A 19,856-nucleotide genomic window follows, 5' to 3' on the forward strand; every position below is an offset into this window, starting at 1 on the left:
GCATGTCGAATGTTGAACATCAACAGCCAGAGTAGAAAAATTAAAATAATTACCCACCAAGTGAGAATCGAACCTACAACCGTCGACCTTACAGTCAAACGCGAAACTTCATTGTACTTATATCATCATCATCATCATCAATAGCCATCTTTTGTCCTTCCCCGATTCTCGCCACCACAATCGATCCTCAGCTTTTCGGACCCATCCGCTATCCTGTACATATATATAGCATTTTTTCTACAACAAACGTTCATAAACTGTAAAAAGCATAACTATGCATTACATCCAGTTAGACAAAACATATAAAAATTACAAATGTCTAGACATTACACGTTCGCTGTCAAAACTCATCAATAACTCGTATATTTTATTATCTCGGCAATCGACGCGATCAAAGGCAACGATCGATTTCGCGGTAGCGACTGAGACATTGTAAGTGTGTAATTAATAGCAATTGCTCCAATGCGATGTAATTTCTTATGTTACGCGCGTTGCGAAACGGAGAGTGTGGTCTTTAGTGCTAAGTTTATTTATAAAACTGATGTGAGTCACTTGAATGAATTGTTTTTTTTGTCAGTTTCACGCTTTATCCCGCACACGGCAGGGTAACCTAGTCTAAGAAACACCGCTCCCCACTTTCCGCCGAATTGTAGAGGAAATGCGTATTGCAATTTGAAACTTTACAAAGAGTTTGATATTTAAAGTACTTTTCTTTCGCTTCCCGCTTTATCCCGCACATTAAAGGGTAGGCAGAGACAGCCTAGTGTTAAGACATTCCGCTTCCCTTTCTGCCGATTCTGGAGGCAGTGGCGGGACTCATCGTCGTGCTATGCCTCAACACCAGAGCGAAGAGATGAAAATATTAATTATTTCTTTTCCTCGAGCGGGAATCGAACCCAGAATCTGTCGCGTTTACTTGACGGGGCTTGTGGCCCCACCACTGACCTCTACCATACAATATAATTAATATAGCCTATTATTTATTCGTTTACAACAAATACAACGGACATTACGAAGGCGGGCATTGATTGCGGAAATCCCAGTAAAGCTTAAACAATATTGAACAACAATAGACGCCAAATTACTTTTGTGTTTAAAATTACGTTTCATTCATAGCTGTATGTTTACATAAGCACGTCAGCGTGTACGAGACCTTAGCAACCAATTCATGTTTTATTACTAGCTAATACAACACATGTCGAATCTATACTAATATAATAAAGAGGGAGAATTTGTTTGTTTGTTTGTCTAAGTTTTATATCTCTGGAACTACTGATTGGATTTACTTTTTTTTTGTTTTGTATGATAGCTACATTCCTAAGGAGTGCTTTAGGCTATAATATAACATTATAGTGTTCTTCAATTCTTAGTTAGCCTTAAATAACGAAAAACAATAGTTGTAAACGCGAATCTCGAATTACTTTAACCACGTGTGCTTTAGGAATAGTTAAATATACGTAAGTACGGAGTGGCGAGAATTAGGGGAGGCCTCCAGCAGTGGACGTTGAAAAGCTGATGGATGCAAGTACGTTGTACTACAAAAACAATTTCATTAGTTCTAAAATAGTCTGTGACACCGTATATCTTATATATATAAATCACAATAAGGAATTTTGTGACAAAAAATAATTGAAAATTTCCAGGTGATATTTCAGTTATTTATTTGACATGCATATTAAAATTAACAAGCGAAAATTATTCCATTATCAAGGAATTTTAATGAAGTTAAACTTTGACTTTTATTGCATTAAAATTTGGACGTATAATATACTTTTCGAGAAAATGTAAAATTAAAACAATTCAACCCTCTGTTTACGACCGCATGCCTAGGCTTGTGTCCCGCTGGAGATGCCCTTGCCGCCAATGACATCTCCTAAAGTGCAGTGCTTGCTCTTTCTCGGACTTATGAAAGATGATTGACATGATGATATGTATTGATGATGATGATGGTGATGATGATATGTATTTTAATAAAGTCATAGGTGATATGCGGGCGAAGCCGCGAGTGGGCCACCAATTGCGAAGTATTGCTCAAGATGGTTGAACAGTGGGTTTTGGAACAATAATACAAACACTTAAAATAAATAGTCTATAAAATTGTTGCTTGTGGTACAATTTGCGGCTGCGGTTAATTTAAGACCTAAAACCTAAATTCGATCGTCACAATATACAAAATTACATAATTCGATATTGTATAGCTTGTATGAGGCTGTCATGGCGCAGGGACTGTAACGCGAAGGTTGTGAGTTCGATCCCCAGTCGAGGGAATTAATTATTATCATTAATTAATACTTTCATTTCTTCTCCAGAGGCCAGTCGGGGCATGGCCACAAAGTGTGACTGCAAAACCGACTGGTTTTGGGGTCGATTCCTGCTCGAGGAGATGAAATATTTATTTAAATTCATACTTTAATTTCTTCGAGCCAAAGCGCGGCGTTGAGTTCTGCCATTTAACACGCAATGCCTCCAGAATTCGGGAACGGAGTGTCTTAACACTAGGTTCCCTCTGCCTTGATTTATACATTTCTTCGCTGTGGCAACAATGCAAAAGCCCGGCATTAAATTCCACAATTCAACATGGCTCGCGAAACGAGTATCTTAACTTAATCTAGGTTCCCTCTTCCTACCCTGCTATATGCGGGATACAGCGTAAAGCTAAATTGATTTGATTTGTATAGCTTGTTAATATTAAATCTAATTAACGAAGTGATATAAAACAGAAGCCTTTTGAAGTCAGTCCACGAATTATTAATGTCACACATTGAATTGCAAATGCAGTAGAATGCATTTAGAGTGCAGTAATTAACGTAACTGTAACCTTGGTTATATCGTAAATGCTGTATTGGGAACCTTAATTCACTTTTTTATGTATTTACTTATAATATTTTTGTTATTATAAGTGCGATTTTTGATATTTTTGTATTAAGGTTAATTAATTTTAATTTGAAAATGCTTGAACTACTTTATCTTGATTTTATTAAGCTTAGAGTAAAATTTTTTACTGCTTTTGACTCTTTAATTGTAATTTGTAATAATTTTAAACTTTAAAATAAAGTTTGATTAGTTTAAATAGTTTTTCTTTTTCAGCTATTAAATATAAAATTAGCTTTTTTTTAGCTTCAGGCTGCGTCACACATATCAAAGAGTAGGCAGATAAAGCATAGTGTTAAGACACTCCCCTATTAATTTTCCACCCAATTCTAGAGGCAGTGGCAGAACTTACCGCCGTGCTATGTCTTGAAGCCAGAGTGAAGAAATCAATCACATCAGAGTGGGGATCAAACCTACACACCGTCGGGTTGACCACTTGTACCACTGCGCTACGATTGTCAAATTACTTCTAGCTTTATATAAGTAGTTTTATATAAATAATAGAAAATTGTATTTTAAAAATACAATACATTTCTATAAAGCCGTTGTCATACTATTTGGTAGATAGCAAACTCTACTCTTATACTACTCTTATAATACTCTTATACGCTATTCTTATACTCGTATTACCTATATTTAAGGAAGGAATTCACGAGACAAACGCAACAAACTTGACAATCTATTATTAGACACAATTACATGATTTTCTTAGAAATACATGTAAACTATATGAAGAATGAAGTAGTAAATTACTTAGAGAATTGAGTGGAAATTGTAACTGAGATGTCATAAATATAGAGGGTTAATAACAGTCAACCCAGAGTTGATTATGAATACCGATACCAGAGTGCGACTGTAAACACGACTGGTTATGGGTTCGATTCCCACTCGAGGAAATTAAATATTTATTTAAATTTATTTTTTTCCTTTTCTTCGCTCTGATATCGAGATCGATCGGACTCTCCGCAAAAGCTCCGCCACTCAACACGTAAAGTCTGTTTACTTACTTGTGCAGGTTAGACAGAGGGAATTTTGTGATAAGACACTCTGTTCCCCTCCCTCAAATTCCCTCTGTCCAATCTGCTGTGTGCGGGATACAGCGTGAAGATGATATGATTTATTTTGAACTCAGAATTGATTGTGAATTCCGATATCAGACTTGTAATATGAGAGGAAACGTGTACAGGACCTCTAGATAAAGAACTGGCTAAATGATGGAAGATCTAATTAATTATGTTTAAATTTAATGTATAGTTCTACTGCGGTGAGCGGAAATGAGTCTCTTTAAACTTTATATTGTATAGCGACGTTATCGCTATCGTGACAAATGGTTGTTAGTGTGAATGTATGGGGTAAAAATATTTTACATCGATAATATAATCGGGTGATATTTAATTTGTTAAGTTCATAGTTCATTTATATATTTACACACCTTCTGTATGTCACAGTGAATGCAGATAGAGAGATAGTGACATATCACTCATAACTCTGTTTTCCTTATATCAACAAATAATTAAAATATTTATAATCTAAAGGTATATTATACAAGTAGTGTTTGAGTTTATATGTATATAAAATTGGATTAAATTGAAAAAACAGTAGACCTAAATATTTTATATAAATTTTAACTTGAGAACTTCACGTGTTCTTGTGAAAAATGGTTAAGACAAACAGACGAACGGACAGACGGACAACAAAGTGATCCTATAAGGGTTCCGTTTTTTCCTTTCGATGTAGGGAACCTAAAAAATGGAGATTTACCTATATTTCACGTAAAAACAGTCACTCTCTGAATAATAAACATAAAAAGTCCTACTAACCTTACACACGCCCTGCACGCACACGGCTCGGTGCCCGGGGCGCGTGCAGGGTGCTCCATCAGCCACCACCGCCAACGTCGCGTAGAACTGCTGCCCCAGCGGACGGCAGTTCAGCATGCAGGGGGCATCACCTGGTTATAACGTCTGTAGTTTAATTGTTTATTTACCTTATTTTTGTATTTAATTAGAGGATCTATTGAACAATTGTAATTTTATATACTTAAAAATATCTGTATTTTGTTAAATATAATAGTAACAAAATTAAACGAGTTTTTATCTTTGGTATAGCTCTAATAATATCATATTTTTTAATATAATTTAGGATTTCCAAACGCTCAATACATACAGAATAAACTGAGATCCGAGATAAATATAAAAGAGAGATGAGATATATATATATATCCATATTTGGTAAATTAATGTCAAAATTCATAATTCTTAATGTCATGCTTTGTCTTACCAGAACAGAAATGAATAATTTATTCCTGAAAATTGTATTCAAAACCTCAACAATCGTATTTACAACCAAATACTATTTGATCTTTATAGATATACTTAATAAAAAAAAGAACATTTATGTTAAAAACAGTCTACTGATATATTAAAGTCAATAATATAATAAAAAAACTAAACACCCCATCACAATTAACCTCAATAACATAAAGAAATAATTTTCACATACTAAAACGAGATATACCCAATATCCCACGAGATATAATACTTGCTTTAGAAATATCCTCACAGACTAACAGACGAGAACAAACGAATGTTTATAGGTTGCTATCAAAGTCACATTATGTACACTGTTCGTTTAAATTTATCTACCATTTGCCGGTGTTATTAATTATTTGAATTAATATTACCGTTAGCTGGTTATAAATGAGGTATCAGAATGGAACCAGTATTTATTTACTTGATTTTAATTTATTATTAGTTTTATAGGGATAAGGCCGTCATGGCGCAGCGGCACAAGGGTGTGTAACGCGACGGTTGTGGGTTCGATCCCCATTCGAGAAAGTGAAATATTTATTTACGTTTATATTTCCATTTCTTCGCTCTGGTGTCAAGGTAAAGTGGGCGTTGAGTTCTGTCACTCAACACGCAATGCTTCCAGAATTCGACAGAAAGTAGGGAACGGAGTGTCTTAATATTAGGTTCCCTCTGCCTAATGCTATTTTTTTTTTTATATATAATTTCAATTCATTTAGTTTCTGTTCTAAATAAATAAAATATTTTTTATACATTATTTTACAAAATTATAATTACCTAAAAAAATAAAAAAGTAATAATTAAAATAAGTAACAAAACAACGTCCAATACTTACCGTCAATGTAGGGTACCCAAGTATAATATCTTCCTCGAAAGGGTCTGCGGTCATAAGACGAGCACTGCTCCGCACGTACATCCCTCTCTCCGCCTGGACAAGCCTGTGCAAACATTTAAAAAAATAGATATTTCGGGAAAATTGAAGATATTTTAGCTGGTTAGGCACAAAGAACCTAGTTTAACACATGTCTAATCAGAAAGAAGAAATGTAATCAATACTTTATTCCCCTTAAAAGGCATAGAACGTAAAACCGTCTTACACAGTCTTATTGTAGCACAATGGTTGCACCACTGCGTCACGCTGGTCTCAATAAAATGTTAAATACAAATACAAATATTTAATACAATTAAAGTAAGAAATAAAATTATTTTTATTTCTTATTTTATTATATGTATGTAGCTTAATAAATAAAGTTTTCAAACGTTTTAGTGTCAACAACTTGTTACAACAAGGAACAGTAGCAATCGTGGAAATAATAAAAAGTTTATGGGTTCTTACTGTTACTTAAAAAGCGATACGGGGTATAACTCGTTCTATTTCATATTTCCGTTTCTTATGGAATTAAAAAAATATTATACAAAATTGTTATTATTGTTTTCTTTTTTTTATTAATGGTCAAGTTTATTAATGGTTAAGTTTAATTCGTTTCTATATTCAAATAATTTAATGACACCACATTTACTTATCTGGCCCAAGTAAATATCTTAATCGAATTACGACAATCCGTTTCGAGATGACTTTATTTAGATACTAGCGGACCCGGACGCGGCTACGCCTGCTTGAAATATAAGAATATAATTTCTATCTTTTCTATAGAAATATAATTTCAATCTAGATGAAATGCTAAAAGTAACTATTATATTTATTTTCATAAGGATGAATATCAAAATGACGCGGTAACGAACGCGGTCGCGTAGCGACGACGGTTGTTATGAACATGGCAGAATAAATTGCATGTCAAATTAGAAAGTATTTTAATTTATTAGTACATATGTGTAATGTAATATTATATAGCCTATAGCACTTCTGAAGAATGCAGCTTTCATACAAAACAAAAACAAAGTAAATCGATCCAGTAGATCCAGAGATCTTAGCGTTCAAACAAAGAAACAAACAAACAAACAAACAAACAAACAAACAAACAAACAAACAAACAAACAAACAAACAAGCAAGCAAGCAAGCAAGCAAGCAAGCAAGCAAGCAAGCAAGCAAGCAAGCAAGCAAGCAAGCAAGCAAGCAAGCAAGCAAGCAAGCAAGCAAGCAAGCAAGCAAGCAAGCAAGCAAGCAAGCAAGCAAGCAAGCAAGCAAGCAAGCAAGCAAGCAAGCAAGCAAGCAAGCAAGCAAGCAAGCAAGCAAGCAAGCAAGCAAGCAAGCAAGCAAGCAAGCAAGCAAGCAAGCAAGCAAGCAAGCAAGCAAGCAAGCAAGCAAGCAAGCAAGCAAGCAAGCAAGCAAGCAAGCAAGCAAGCAAGCAAGCAAGCAAGCAAGCAAGCAAGCAAGCAAGCAAGCAAGCAAGCAAGCAAGCAAGCAAGCAAGCAAGCAAGCAAGCAAGCAAGCAAGCAAGCAAGCAAGCAAGCAAGCAAGCAAGCAAGCAAGCAAGCAAGCAAGCAAGCAAGCAAGCAAGCAAGCAAGCAAGCAAGCAAACAAACAAACAAACAAACAAACAAACAACCAAACAAACAAACAAACAAACAAACAAACAAACAAACAAACAAACAAACAAACAAACAAACAAACAAACAAACAAACAAACAAACAAACAAACAAACAAACAAACAAACAAACAAACAAACAAACAAACAAACAAACAAACAAACAAACAAACAAACAAACAAACAAACAAACAAACAAATAAACAAACAAACAAACTCTTCCGCTTTATTATATTAGTATAGATGCAATATTGACCTCAATAGATGAGATGTCAACTGGAGTATCCCGGTATTTGGAAAAGCAAGTAGAGCTTTTACCTTAGCTTAGAGAGAACCGCCACCGCCACTCAACACTAGGTTCCCAGGTTCCCTCTGCTTACCCTGCTATGTGTATAGATATTATAACGTAATTTTACATTATATCAAAACAATTTTTTCTTTAAAAATACAAACTAAATATCGAACCATATGTTTCCACCTTGTAAAACTTGATTTACCATCGATTACAGCTTATTAAGCGGATGTATTGCGACACGGGAAATCAATTACATTAATAACAAATGACTTAACAAAGGGTTTTGATTTTAATTAGCTGCCTAGGCTAGCCTAGCCTAGCCTGTATTATTGTTTTAGTAAAGCTGTAGTTATAATAACGTTAGGTCTTATGAGAGCTGGGAAACAATGCTAAATGAAACATTAAGAAATGATTGATATAAAAACATACTCTTTATTCTTATATATGCTACTACAATCAATATCTCACTTTTAGCATGGTAAGCAGAGGGAATCTGGGAACCCAATATTCCGCTTCTCATTAAGAAATTGATGTTTCCCACTTGCCCCCGAATTCTTTAGCGTATTAAGTAGCGAAATTCAACGCCGCCTATTAAATGTCAAGAAATAACGAAGATTACTAAAATATTTTGTATTTTATCCATTTTTTGCATTATAATAACAATAGTTCTTACAAAATAATAATTATTATTGTTGAATGGTATTTACCTTATTGTTATATGCTATGCTTCCTATGGATAACAATACGTTTCATTATTACGACTTATTTTGACTATTGGTCCCAACAATGTTTATTACAAACGTACTTGAAAGTAATAATTACAGAACAATAAACAATTATATTACTAGGGTTTGTATAAATAATAATCGCTCAATAGCTAGCTATAATAATTATATAACTTTGCAAGGATCAATAAAATACATTTTAAATATATATTTTACATTAAAAATTAATTTAAGACACAAAAATATTTGCGTTTTTTCAACAAAATTGGTCTTTACTAGTATAATATAAAAATTGCGGTCAACATGGCAGCGATACAGTGTCTGTTCTGTCAGTTGTAGATTCGATTCAGAGAAATGAGTCACTACTGTTTCTCGCTATGGTAACAAGATAAAGCTCGACATAGAGTTCTGCCACCCAACACTTTATCTCAAAAGTTGAGAAGATCGGAGCGGAGTGTTTTAGCACTAGGTCCCCACTGCCTAACTTACTGTAGCCAGGATACAGTGGAAAGCCACAAAAAAGGCAAAAGTTTAATAATAACTTACTCGCGTATTGCATTCGTGATATCTCTTAGGAACTCCGAGGCAGTCGGTCGCCGCTTGTCGTGTAACTCGTACGGCCGTATTTGGAGACACGGTGTCATTTACAACTAGATTACGAGATCTGAAATAAATATAATGTATGAGTATTTTCACTGTATGAGTCTAAGCCAATTAAATATTTATTTTTTTATTTTTTATTTCTTGTAAAACGATTTAAAGTAGTTATGACATTGACTAAAGTATCTACAGTTAAATGTTAATCTCTAAATTTCACAGTGCGAGGGATACATAAAAGAAAAATAAAATAGAATTTCAGATTTTTTATGGCCGAAGCAGCTTTATTTATTTTAAATTTATTTATTTTTTTATTATAATCATTTACATGCACTAAAACCTCAATTGTCAATCAAAATAAGAAAAAAATATCTAATATAAGAAGGCGTTAATTCATTAAACCTTTTATTATCATTTATAACTAGAAATTGTAAACTACCAAACAGAACAAAACAAATGGGCGGTAACTTGAAAGGTTTAAAAACTTAACGGCCAAGTAACAAATAACTCTAGCTAGTAATCTAATTTAATTATACTGTGATATCATCACAATTATAAAGGAATTTCGTTAAATATTTCATATATAGGTACTATTTTTTAAATTAAACCAATTACATATATTTGTATATTGAAATGTGCTCCTTAAATACCTTTTTTTATTAAAACATATAGTATAAGTCGGTAGCAACTTCAAATAAATCTTAATGTTATGTAATAGATAATATATTAAAATTATTACTTAGTTTTTCCCTTTTAGATCGTGGGTTCGATTCCCATCTGAGGAAACTCGATAACTATGGTAACGTGCACACACCACTGAATTCCGCCACTTAACACACAATGCCTCCAAAATTCGACGGAATGTAGGGAACGGAACTTTCTTAACGGAAACGGAATGCCGTAACACTATGTTCCCAAGTCCTCACTTAAAAAAATAATTTGCAAATATGCATCTAACATCCATATTCGAGGAAACATAATTTAAATCACTTATACAATATTTCATTCCTCATTACCACACCAATAACGTGTTCCTCCATTATAAAGTCCATGACAAATGATGTCCAGAGTTAATTTGTCGGCTCTTACCTTCCCTATCAGCAGGATGCTATACTGGTATACACTTAATGAAGGACTTTATACCCAGAGGTGATCTTAATAATTTATTTCTAGCTGTAATGAATTACAGGCAATAGATGTCCTATTCGTATTAATAAAATATATTTTAAATTGTTATTAGATTGTCGTTATGTTTATTATATTATTAATAGATAGATGTCTCGTTATTAGTATATGAATAAGGATTAGGAATAATAGTTTTTCTGGGTTCACTTGTATATATAGCCTAATTAAATGGATTCTCTCCTACTATAATCACTAAAATTTACGGCGTTAATTTCCGCCAGTCAACATGAAATGCCTCTAGAAATAGGTGAACGTGGATACAGAGTGAAGCTGTTTTTTAATAGGTATGTTATATTTTTTAAACACAACATATTTTCTTATCCTTTTATATTATTTTTAAAATATAACCGAATCAACTATAACTGCTTTCTCATTTCCTCTCGCCAGTTAACTCTATCTCGCGGTACTGCCCGCGGGACTTCCCCTAATTAAGAATGACTGTATTTAGATTACCTACTTATCTAACTAATAGCATTTTCGATCCTAGATCCTTGTTACAATTATCTATGGGCTACGGTGGGCTTTCGTTTGTACGCAAATGGCTCATTAAAATAACCGTTGGTTGGACTATTTAGACTATTTAGAAATGGGTTGAAAGTCCACCTACGGTACGTACAACCAATTTAAATACGATCAAAACTAATTTAAAATATTGGAATTTAATTTATGCATGTTTGTTATTGTAACGAGGACTTCGACATTCCCGTCGTGATAAACAATTGTATGTAGATAGGTTGTAAATGTTTTTAGGCTGTATAGATATTATACTTTATTTACCTTACCTCGTAGTTATTAAGTTTAAATATGTAAAAATATTAATATTATAGCTTCATACTGTATCCCGCACATTGTAGAGGAGGCAGAGGGAACCTGTGAACCTGTGTTAAGGCACTTCAGTTGCTCACTTTCTGTTAAATTCTGGAGACAATGGAGTGTTTTAACACTAAATTCCCTCTGCCCTGCTGCGGAATATAGCTTGACACTAAAAAACAGTTACCTCGACCATATCTAAAATCTATCTCACTTTACTACCATCAAAACCGGTTAATCTCCCGCCGCGATCAGCATTTAAATCTGATTAGGGTAATGGAGGCTATAATGGCAATACTATTCAACGTGTTCATTTATATCTGTCTGTACGTATTCGCTACAATACCTCGCGAAACACGATACGAGGTTGGTGGTGGAGATAATAAATCACTTCGCTGTCTCGTGATGGATGGCAGTCGTTTAATGTTTGAACTTCTTAATTTATTATCAAGTATAATTTAATGATTATTTAATAAGGCTACTTGTTATGTTGAATTGAATGTTTGGTGTTATTTTAACTTTGGCGTTTTTTTTTTTAATTATTCATTAATTATTTCGATATTTTGTAGTATATCTATACAATAGAAGAACGTCTCTTTTGAGAACGTTTGACAAAAATTTTAGTCTATATGTTATTCTAATGTCTGAGTTATATAACTGTAAAGTTTCATCTAAATCCTAATATTCATTTGATAGTGGTTTAAACATCCATCTTCATAAATATTCACATTTATAATATTAGTAGGATAGGATAATTTTTATTTCGCTTCTATATTATGTTTCCATATTATGTATAGGTTACTTTAAGAACCCAAATTAAATACCCTTTTAGTACCCTTAATTGACGCAATAAGAATAAGAAAACAAGATAATTTCAATGTATAAAACAGTTTAGGTATGTGCAATCTTAGCAAGTACATCACGATCCCCATTAAAATAATCGATTCTTGCCTTTTTATTAACTGATTTTTTTCGCTGCGCAATTTGCTTGTACTTTTTACGAACAAAATAAGGTAAGTCGTAACCTTTTGGAATATTTTATATTTTACATAAGTGTCTTTTACACTAGGTTCCCAAGTTCCCTCTGTCTAACCTTCTGTATGCGGGATACAGCATGAAGCTAGAAAAAATATTTTATAGTAAGAACATTTTATTTATTAAGTAATTACATTAGTTTCCTTAATAATAATTTACTACAATATTTAAAATTCTATCCTTAGATTTTATTGAAGCAAGTATACTGGCTACTCAATTCAATATTATTTCTCCATTTTCATTTAAATTATTATTTAAATTTAATTAAGTAGCTATACGATGTTAATACGCGAACAGGCTTTTAATATGACCTGACCAGACCAGATATATTATACTTATATTATTTTAATGATTTTAAAATTTAATTTACATTTGCAGATTTTAATTTATAATATTTTTTATAATTAATATTATATAGCGTAATTGGAAAGAAATACAAATATATATTTTTTCAATTTAAAACGTTACTTCGTCATCACTGCTATTATATATTTAAAATATTTAAGCATTGAATTTACTATTACTTCTGGTACGGAACTCGTATCTATATATTAGAACTAGCGGCCCGCCCGCGGCTTCGCCTGCGTGAACTACGTTATTATTAATTTCTGTCTCCATGAGTACCTATTTCCTATAAATGACGTCTATGCAAAATTTGAGACTCCTAGCATTTGCAGCAACGAAGTTTCATACAAACTTTCAACTCCAAAAACAACCCCTTAGAAGTCGAATATTGCAAATTCCCGTCTTAACGAGCACCTACGTCCTATAAATAACTCCTATGCAAAATTTAAGATTCCTAGCACATGTAGTTTCTGAGATTTCGTGATGAGTGAGTGACCTTTCGATTTTATTGAAAAATATATGCTATACATTATTAATGCTAAAATTAAGAATTTTATACACTATACTAAAATATAATTAAGTAAATGATTGTATATCTTTATAGAATGCAATTTGCGGCCCTTATGATTGCGTTTGACCTGTGACCTGCGCAAAACAGTTTGATGCCTACTTAGTGAAAACATCTATAATGGATATTTAATCTTATAAGAATTACTCAAATTATTGCAATTTATATTTATATAATTATAATAAATACAAATTTTATAATATATATTATTCAAGAATAATATATATACATAAATCTTTGAATGTATTGCAGATTTATTGTTATTTAATTGATAGGTAAATTCTATAGGTGCAATTTTTTTTGTTTTCAGGTACAAGCGTGTATCCCGCACACATAGCAAGGTAGGCAGAGGGAACCTAATTAAGACATTCCGTTCCCATTAAGTTCGTTCTGCACTTCAAATTCACATTTCTAAATTTTCATATTCAATTACTTATACCCCAAAATGGAATCAAATTTAGTAGCTCAAATAAAATCTAATAATCTCATACAAAAAACAATTTTACTATTAAATAAAAACGAAAAAGTTAACAGAAAAAAAAATATTTGTATTTAATACCAACGAGGTGTTTAAAGCAATCTTTAGATTGTTATCTTTTGATTCGAAGGTGTATCCGTTAAGGGAATTACTTTAATAGGCGTATAAACGCATGCATGGTGTTTACAAATTTCGTTTCTCGCGCCCCGAGCTAGTTAGCGCCGTCTAGTTTACTATATAACCCTATTTTATCATACTGTTATCGTATTTGAAGATTTTATGTTATGTGAACACGCTGTAGATAAGTATTGACTGTATGTTTGATAAAAGAGGTATAATTATTATTAGAAATGATTATATATCAATATTAAAACTTTTTTTTTGTAATATAACGATATATTTGAACTATCGTTTTATAAAACATACTAGTAGCCTGCCAACGGCTTCGCCCGGTTGAACTACATGATTATTTATTTAATAAACAGAATTCACTGTCTTTAACTGTCCCTCGAACCATTTCAGTCAAAAATACTAAATGTACAGACAAAATATTTTTACTGTTTTATTATACATATAGATTATTTCTACATTTTTCACTAAAATAATTCAATATTTCAATACCTTGGCAGACACTGTCTCTCTTGTACTGAAACTCCGCCACCGCAACTTCTGGAACATGGACTCCAACTGCCCCACCTACTCCACGCGTACAAACCGACTACTGATTCTTTTTCTATCTGAAATAAAAATAATATTATATTTAAATAATAAATATAAATAAAAATAATATAAATAAATACAATATAAATAAATATAATATAAATAAAAATAATATTATATTTAAAAAGATAGTAATTGAAAATCGCGCCAAGAAGCTCATTGGCGACACAGAGCTTGTTGAGGCAAAGCTGCAAAGCCTCGAACACCGTCGTAAAGTAGCATGCCTGTCGGTATTCTATAGGGTACATTTCGGAGAGTGTGCAGCAGCGTTGCATGACCTGATACCCTCTTCTCCTTTCCATCAGCAGAGCACTAGACGTAGGCTGGGGTTTCACCCATATGTTATCGATGTGCCTGCTTCTCGTACGCAGCGCTTCGCCTCCACTTTCCTTATAAGAACAGCTAAGGAGTGGAACTCCCTGCCTGCTCAACTGTTCCCCGTTAAATATAACCTGACCGTCTTCAAGGAAAGAGTGAATAGGCATTTTCTGGGTAAGCATGCTCCACCATCGTTCGCATCGTCACTTACCACCAGGTGAGATAGCGGACAAATGCTTACCCATCTTCAATAAAAAAAAAAAAAAAAAAAATTTAACCATCGATCATAAACACCGCATAAAATAAATTTCACATTGTATACCGCATACAGCAGGATAGGCAGTGACATAGTGTTAAGACACTCTGTTCCCCACTTTCTGCCGAATTCAGCATAAAATAAGAAAATATATTATTTCGTTTTCTACCAAATGTTTATTTTTACTAAGAAAGGTTACTGCTGGCGCAACTTAGCATATGAAAGTAATTATTATGAGGTAGACAGGCGAACCTAGTATTAACTCCATCAACACTCCATCCTCCACTTTCAGCAGTATTGCCAAGGTGCAGTGGCGGAACTCGTTATATTAAACTACTAGTAGTAGTTTTAGTAGTAAGAGTTTCATGGTCAGCATCAGCATATGGTCTTCACCTCGTCCACTAAAATCTAATTAGTTATTTAAACTTATTACCTGTATTGAACTTGCAGTTAAATTTGCCTCACTCAGAACCATCGCAAGCTGCATTATATAGATGAACCTGAAATAGACACAATATAAAATTGAAATTTTCTTACTTCTACATATTATATGACTACTAAGAGGTTTTTTTTGCCATACAAAAAAAACTTAACAAATTTAAATTTGCGGGCGTTTGCACCCACTTTGTATAAAATGAAATAAAATTATAAGTATGAAATAATATTTTTCTATCAAAAACCTAGAAACGTTCACCTACTTGCTTAAGGAACTCTAGATCTAAATATTTCATATTAATTTCAACTTGATGCCTCTACGCCATCTTAAAACAAATAGCCTAGATAGACGGACAGATGGCCAACAAAGTGTTTCTATAAGAGTTTAATTTTTCCATTTTAAGGTACGAAACCCTAGAAAAATAACAATTACTCTACCAAGGGAATTCCTAAGCTATCCTATTCTATGGATAACAATCAAAACCTAAAATCGTGATCTACTTTCAAATTATCTTTCTAAGTAAGTGGTAATGGTTGTGGTATTTATCGTACCCACCAGCTATTTGTCAGTCAAGAGCATTGTACACAATTTGCAGGTCTCACGGTCAGCCATAATGAGCGCTAACAACTTCCACAGGACATGTCTATATTCATCTTGTCCTATTATATATATAGAAAGAAAAAAAATATTTATTGCAAATAAATACTGGTAATATTTTTTTTGTTTTATAAAATATGTACTAGAATCAAAAAAATATGCTTAGAGAAAAAAAAAAGAATTTTAAAATTATTATCAGTCACTATTATATTTTTATTAAAAAGCGACTGTTTTTATCCAAGTACATCACAATTATGTTATATGGTGGATTGTGAATAGTCACTCTGTTTTTCATTTAACGTTTACGTTGACTTTAGTTAATAAATTTGATTTGCAAATATACCTTCTTATAATATTTTTCGTATAAATTTAAATGGTACGTCCTTCCGTTTTATTTTATTAACATAATATTAAAATACCGCACCCGAATCATTTCTTTTAACATCTCCTACATTCAAGGGTTTCTGGGTTTCTCTATTAGAGATAAGTTATCCATTGTACACATTTTTTCTGTTGTTATAAGTTTTCTGTACTTTCTTTCTTGTGTGGTACATAAATAAATGAAAAAAATAAATAAATAAATATTACTAGTCTAGCTACCCACCTTAAAAAAAACAAATGCATTGAATGAGTAAGCAAAAAAAAAATGTGTTACTTTAATTGATTAATGTACGATCGACTACAATTCTTTATTTTGTTAACCAATGTTTCCATATAAGTGGCCTATGTCTTTAATGGAAACAAATATCTTTAACCGTAAAATATATAGTAATGGCACAGGAGCACAAGCGCGTGACTGTAAGCGGGACAGGTTGTAAGTTCAATTCCCGTCGGAGGAAATGGAATATTTAATATTTTCATTCCTTTACTCTGCTGTCGGTGCAAAGCGCGGCGTTGTATTCCGCCATTTAACACATAATGCCTACAGAGTTCGACATGGTTAGGTTCCCTCTACATGCCCTACTGTGTGGGGGATACAGCGAGAAGACAAAAAAAACTTAATGATTTCGTTTTAGTTAAAGATTACCAAAATATTGATAAATAATAATTGAGCTCATTAAAGTAACCCACCACCACTATTAATAATTTATTATCTTTACGCACTTTTAACGTTTATTCTCTATCTTTACCCATTTCCTGCATTTTGCGAGTGGGCGGAGAAAACCAAATGAATCATGTCTCCGTTTTCCGCATCACACAATTTTCTCTAATATTTTTATCGTTTATATTGAAGCCTTTGTTTTATTTTTATTGGAGACATAATTTCAAAATCGAGCCCATTAGGTTAAACGATGAGTCTGTGGGTGACGAACTATGGCAGTGTATCACATTGCCTTTCTACTTTACATGCTTTCTCTGCTTGTTGTTTATCATTAGGGTTGTCGATGTAGATTAACTTTACATATTATTATTTTGTTTTTGTTTTTTTTGTAATAAAATAATTTTTATTATTTGATTGGTTGTTAAAGTCATAATGAAATAAGCCAAGTAAGTTGCCCAAAATTTTATATAGGCAAAAATAAATTCAAATCGCGCGACTTATCCGATACCAGAGTAAATCAAATTTTAATATAAATAATAAAATGAATTATTATTTAATATTATTTTTATTTTTTTGCTCTGGTAACAAAGCAAAGCGCGGCGTTAAGTTCAGCCACTCAATTTGAAAATTCGGTGGATTAAGTGCGGAACAGTGTAGATGTTCTGCCTACCCTGATATATACGAACAGCGCGAAACTGAAAAAGAACTAATACCAAATCCACTATTAACTCTGATTTATCTCTATCAAAAACCCAAAACCACCACGCGACAACCCTCCAAAAACCCACGCATCGCCCAGCTTGCGCAATCTGACATCTCCATTAGATGTTAAAGTCGTAACGATACATTTTCGACGAACGACGAACACACCCGGTCCGCACACATTAAACCGATCGAACGACTTACTGCTAATGAATATCTTAAGTGGTTTATTAAGTGCTAAACGCCGTTATTTTTATGTTTTTCGCCCTTGGTACGACATTTTACGCGTATTACGTTATCTTTATTGCCAGTTGAAATTATTTCTGGTGATTCGAATTCGTATCCTTGCTCATATTTATATTGCATTCCCACAGATTATATTTATGTATTGGTATCGAGTCAGTTAATTGCATTGGGCATCTGTACAGGTTTATCTGTAGCGCGTTGATATGTAAAGAATAAATAATTATTGATCTAATTGCTTATCTGATAAGTGCTTCAGCTTTAGGTTTACGCTACAGAGCAGAGTGGGAAGAGAAGACCTAGTGTTGAGACACTCCGCTCACCACTTTCCACCGAATTCTGGAGAAATTTGCTTTGCCTCGACACCAGAACAAAGAAATGAGATTGGAGAGAATGAGAACCCACGACCTGTCCTGTTTACATGCTTGTGCCCCATCCCCACGACTGGCCTATATAATCCACAAACATTAATAAAGTAAAATAATTATGTAAAATATGTATTAGAATCCGCACGCGTTTAATTCTTTTGTTGTGATTATATTGTTTACTTCTTTTACTTTTGTAATCTCACAACGAATATTATTTTAGCATTACGGTTGTTCATAGTTGACATTTGAAGTCAGTATTTATTAATTATAATTTTTTTTCTTAACAAATTATTTATTAACCAATTTAAGGTAATTAATTATTAAATAAAAAAATGCTACATGAATTTAATTAACTATTTGTATGTACTACATAGCTAATATTTAGTTAAATATTACAACTGAGGAAGAGAGTTAAACATGTCTACTTAATTGGATTTATGTTAACTATGCCTTGACTGTAATTGAAAAAGAAACAGAAACAACAGAATAAAAACTAATATTTTCTTTGGAGATAAAACTATATTTACTTGTTTCTTTTTATAATATGTTTTTGGCTTAATAAAGAATATTATATTATCAAATTATTTTTATAATATCTATAAATAAAAATGTTTTTTTTGCTTAGAGAGCACTAGAAAAAATGTGACGCCATTTTTTATTCCGCAAAACAAAATAATTTATTAATGTATTGAAAACTAATTAAAACTTTTTCCGCTTACATATAAAAATAGAAGCTTTTTTAACGTTAGTATCTACCATAATTACTTACAATCTTAGTAGTGAATTTAATAGTAAAAACAGCGACAACGATGTTTTTACTACATATAAATATTATGAACACGCTGTGATAATATTGTTGAAGATGTACACAAGATGACTTTTGAATTTATTTAACTGTTTTCTTTATCTATTTTATATATTTTTACTAAGACAGTTAAATATACATAAAGGAAGTGAGACCATCGTACCGCAGGGGTACAAGCGTGTGACTGTCAACGATTGTGGGTTCCATTTCCACTCGGGAAACTTAATTATTTATCAATAGTTTTTTCAATTCTTCGCTCTCATACCAAGACAAAGCACGGCGTTTAGTTCCGCTTCAACACACAATGCTTAAAAAATTAGGCGTAGACTGGATTATTAACTATTTTCTAGTTCAGTTTGAATTGACATTTAAAATAGTTTTCCTTAATTAATTATATCTTTTTTCTTTTCTTGTAAAAAATACTCGAATAACCATAATGATCACGTTATAATTTTCAAATATACAATAAGTTAAATATTCACACGCAAGCCTTATTTTTTTAATCCTTACCTAGCACGTGCGTTATGAATGGAACTATAATTTCTGTTTACTTTTACTCTCCAAGGAGTATCGAGTGGGCACAAAAAGTTTACCGTTTGAACGTGTAAAAATATTTGTTGAACGTAAACACGAGCTACGCGTACTATGGCGTTTGTTTGAAGT

At 32.6% G+C, this 19,856-nt stretch overlaps 1 protein-coding gene across 1 annotated transcript in view; it reads right to left on the reverse strand.

Annotated features, from left to right (window-relative positions):
- Nucleotides 1-19,856, reverse strand: part of LOC146532078 (thrombospondin type-1 domain-containing protein 4-like) — a 72,834-nt gene that overhangs the window by 33,497 nt on the left and 19,481 nt on the right. Inside the window, exons 3-7 of the mRNA XM_085197044.1 lie at nucleotides 15,434-15,500; nucleotides 14,328-14,443; nucleotides 9,235-9,352; nucleotides 6,016-6,118; nucleotides 4,692-4,822 (exon numbers count right to left, since the gene is read on the reverse strand). Coding sequence (XP_085053170.1) covers nucleotides 4,692-4,822; nucleotides 6,016-6,118; nucleotides 9,235-9,352; nucleotides 14,328-14,443; nucleotides 15,434-15,500 — 535 coding nt within the window. The remainder of the gene's footprint in view (nucleotides 1-4,691; nucleotides 4,823-6,015; nucleotides 6,119-9,234; nucleotides 9,353-14,327; nucleotides 14,444-15,433; nucleotides 15,501-19,856) is intronic.

This window comes from Heliconius melpomene, chromosome 14 (genome assembly GCF_056956725.1).
Source record: "Heliconius melpomene rosina isolate 202511_hmr_F chromosome 14, ASM5695672v1, whole genome shotgun sequence".
NCBI classification, from domain to species: Eukaryota; Metazoa; Arthropoda; class Insecta; order Lepidoptera; family Nymphalidae; genus Heliconius; species Heliconius melpomene.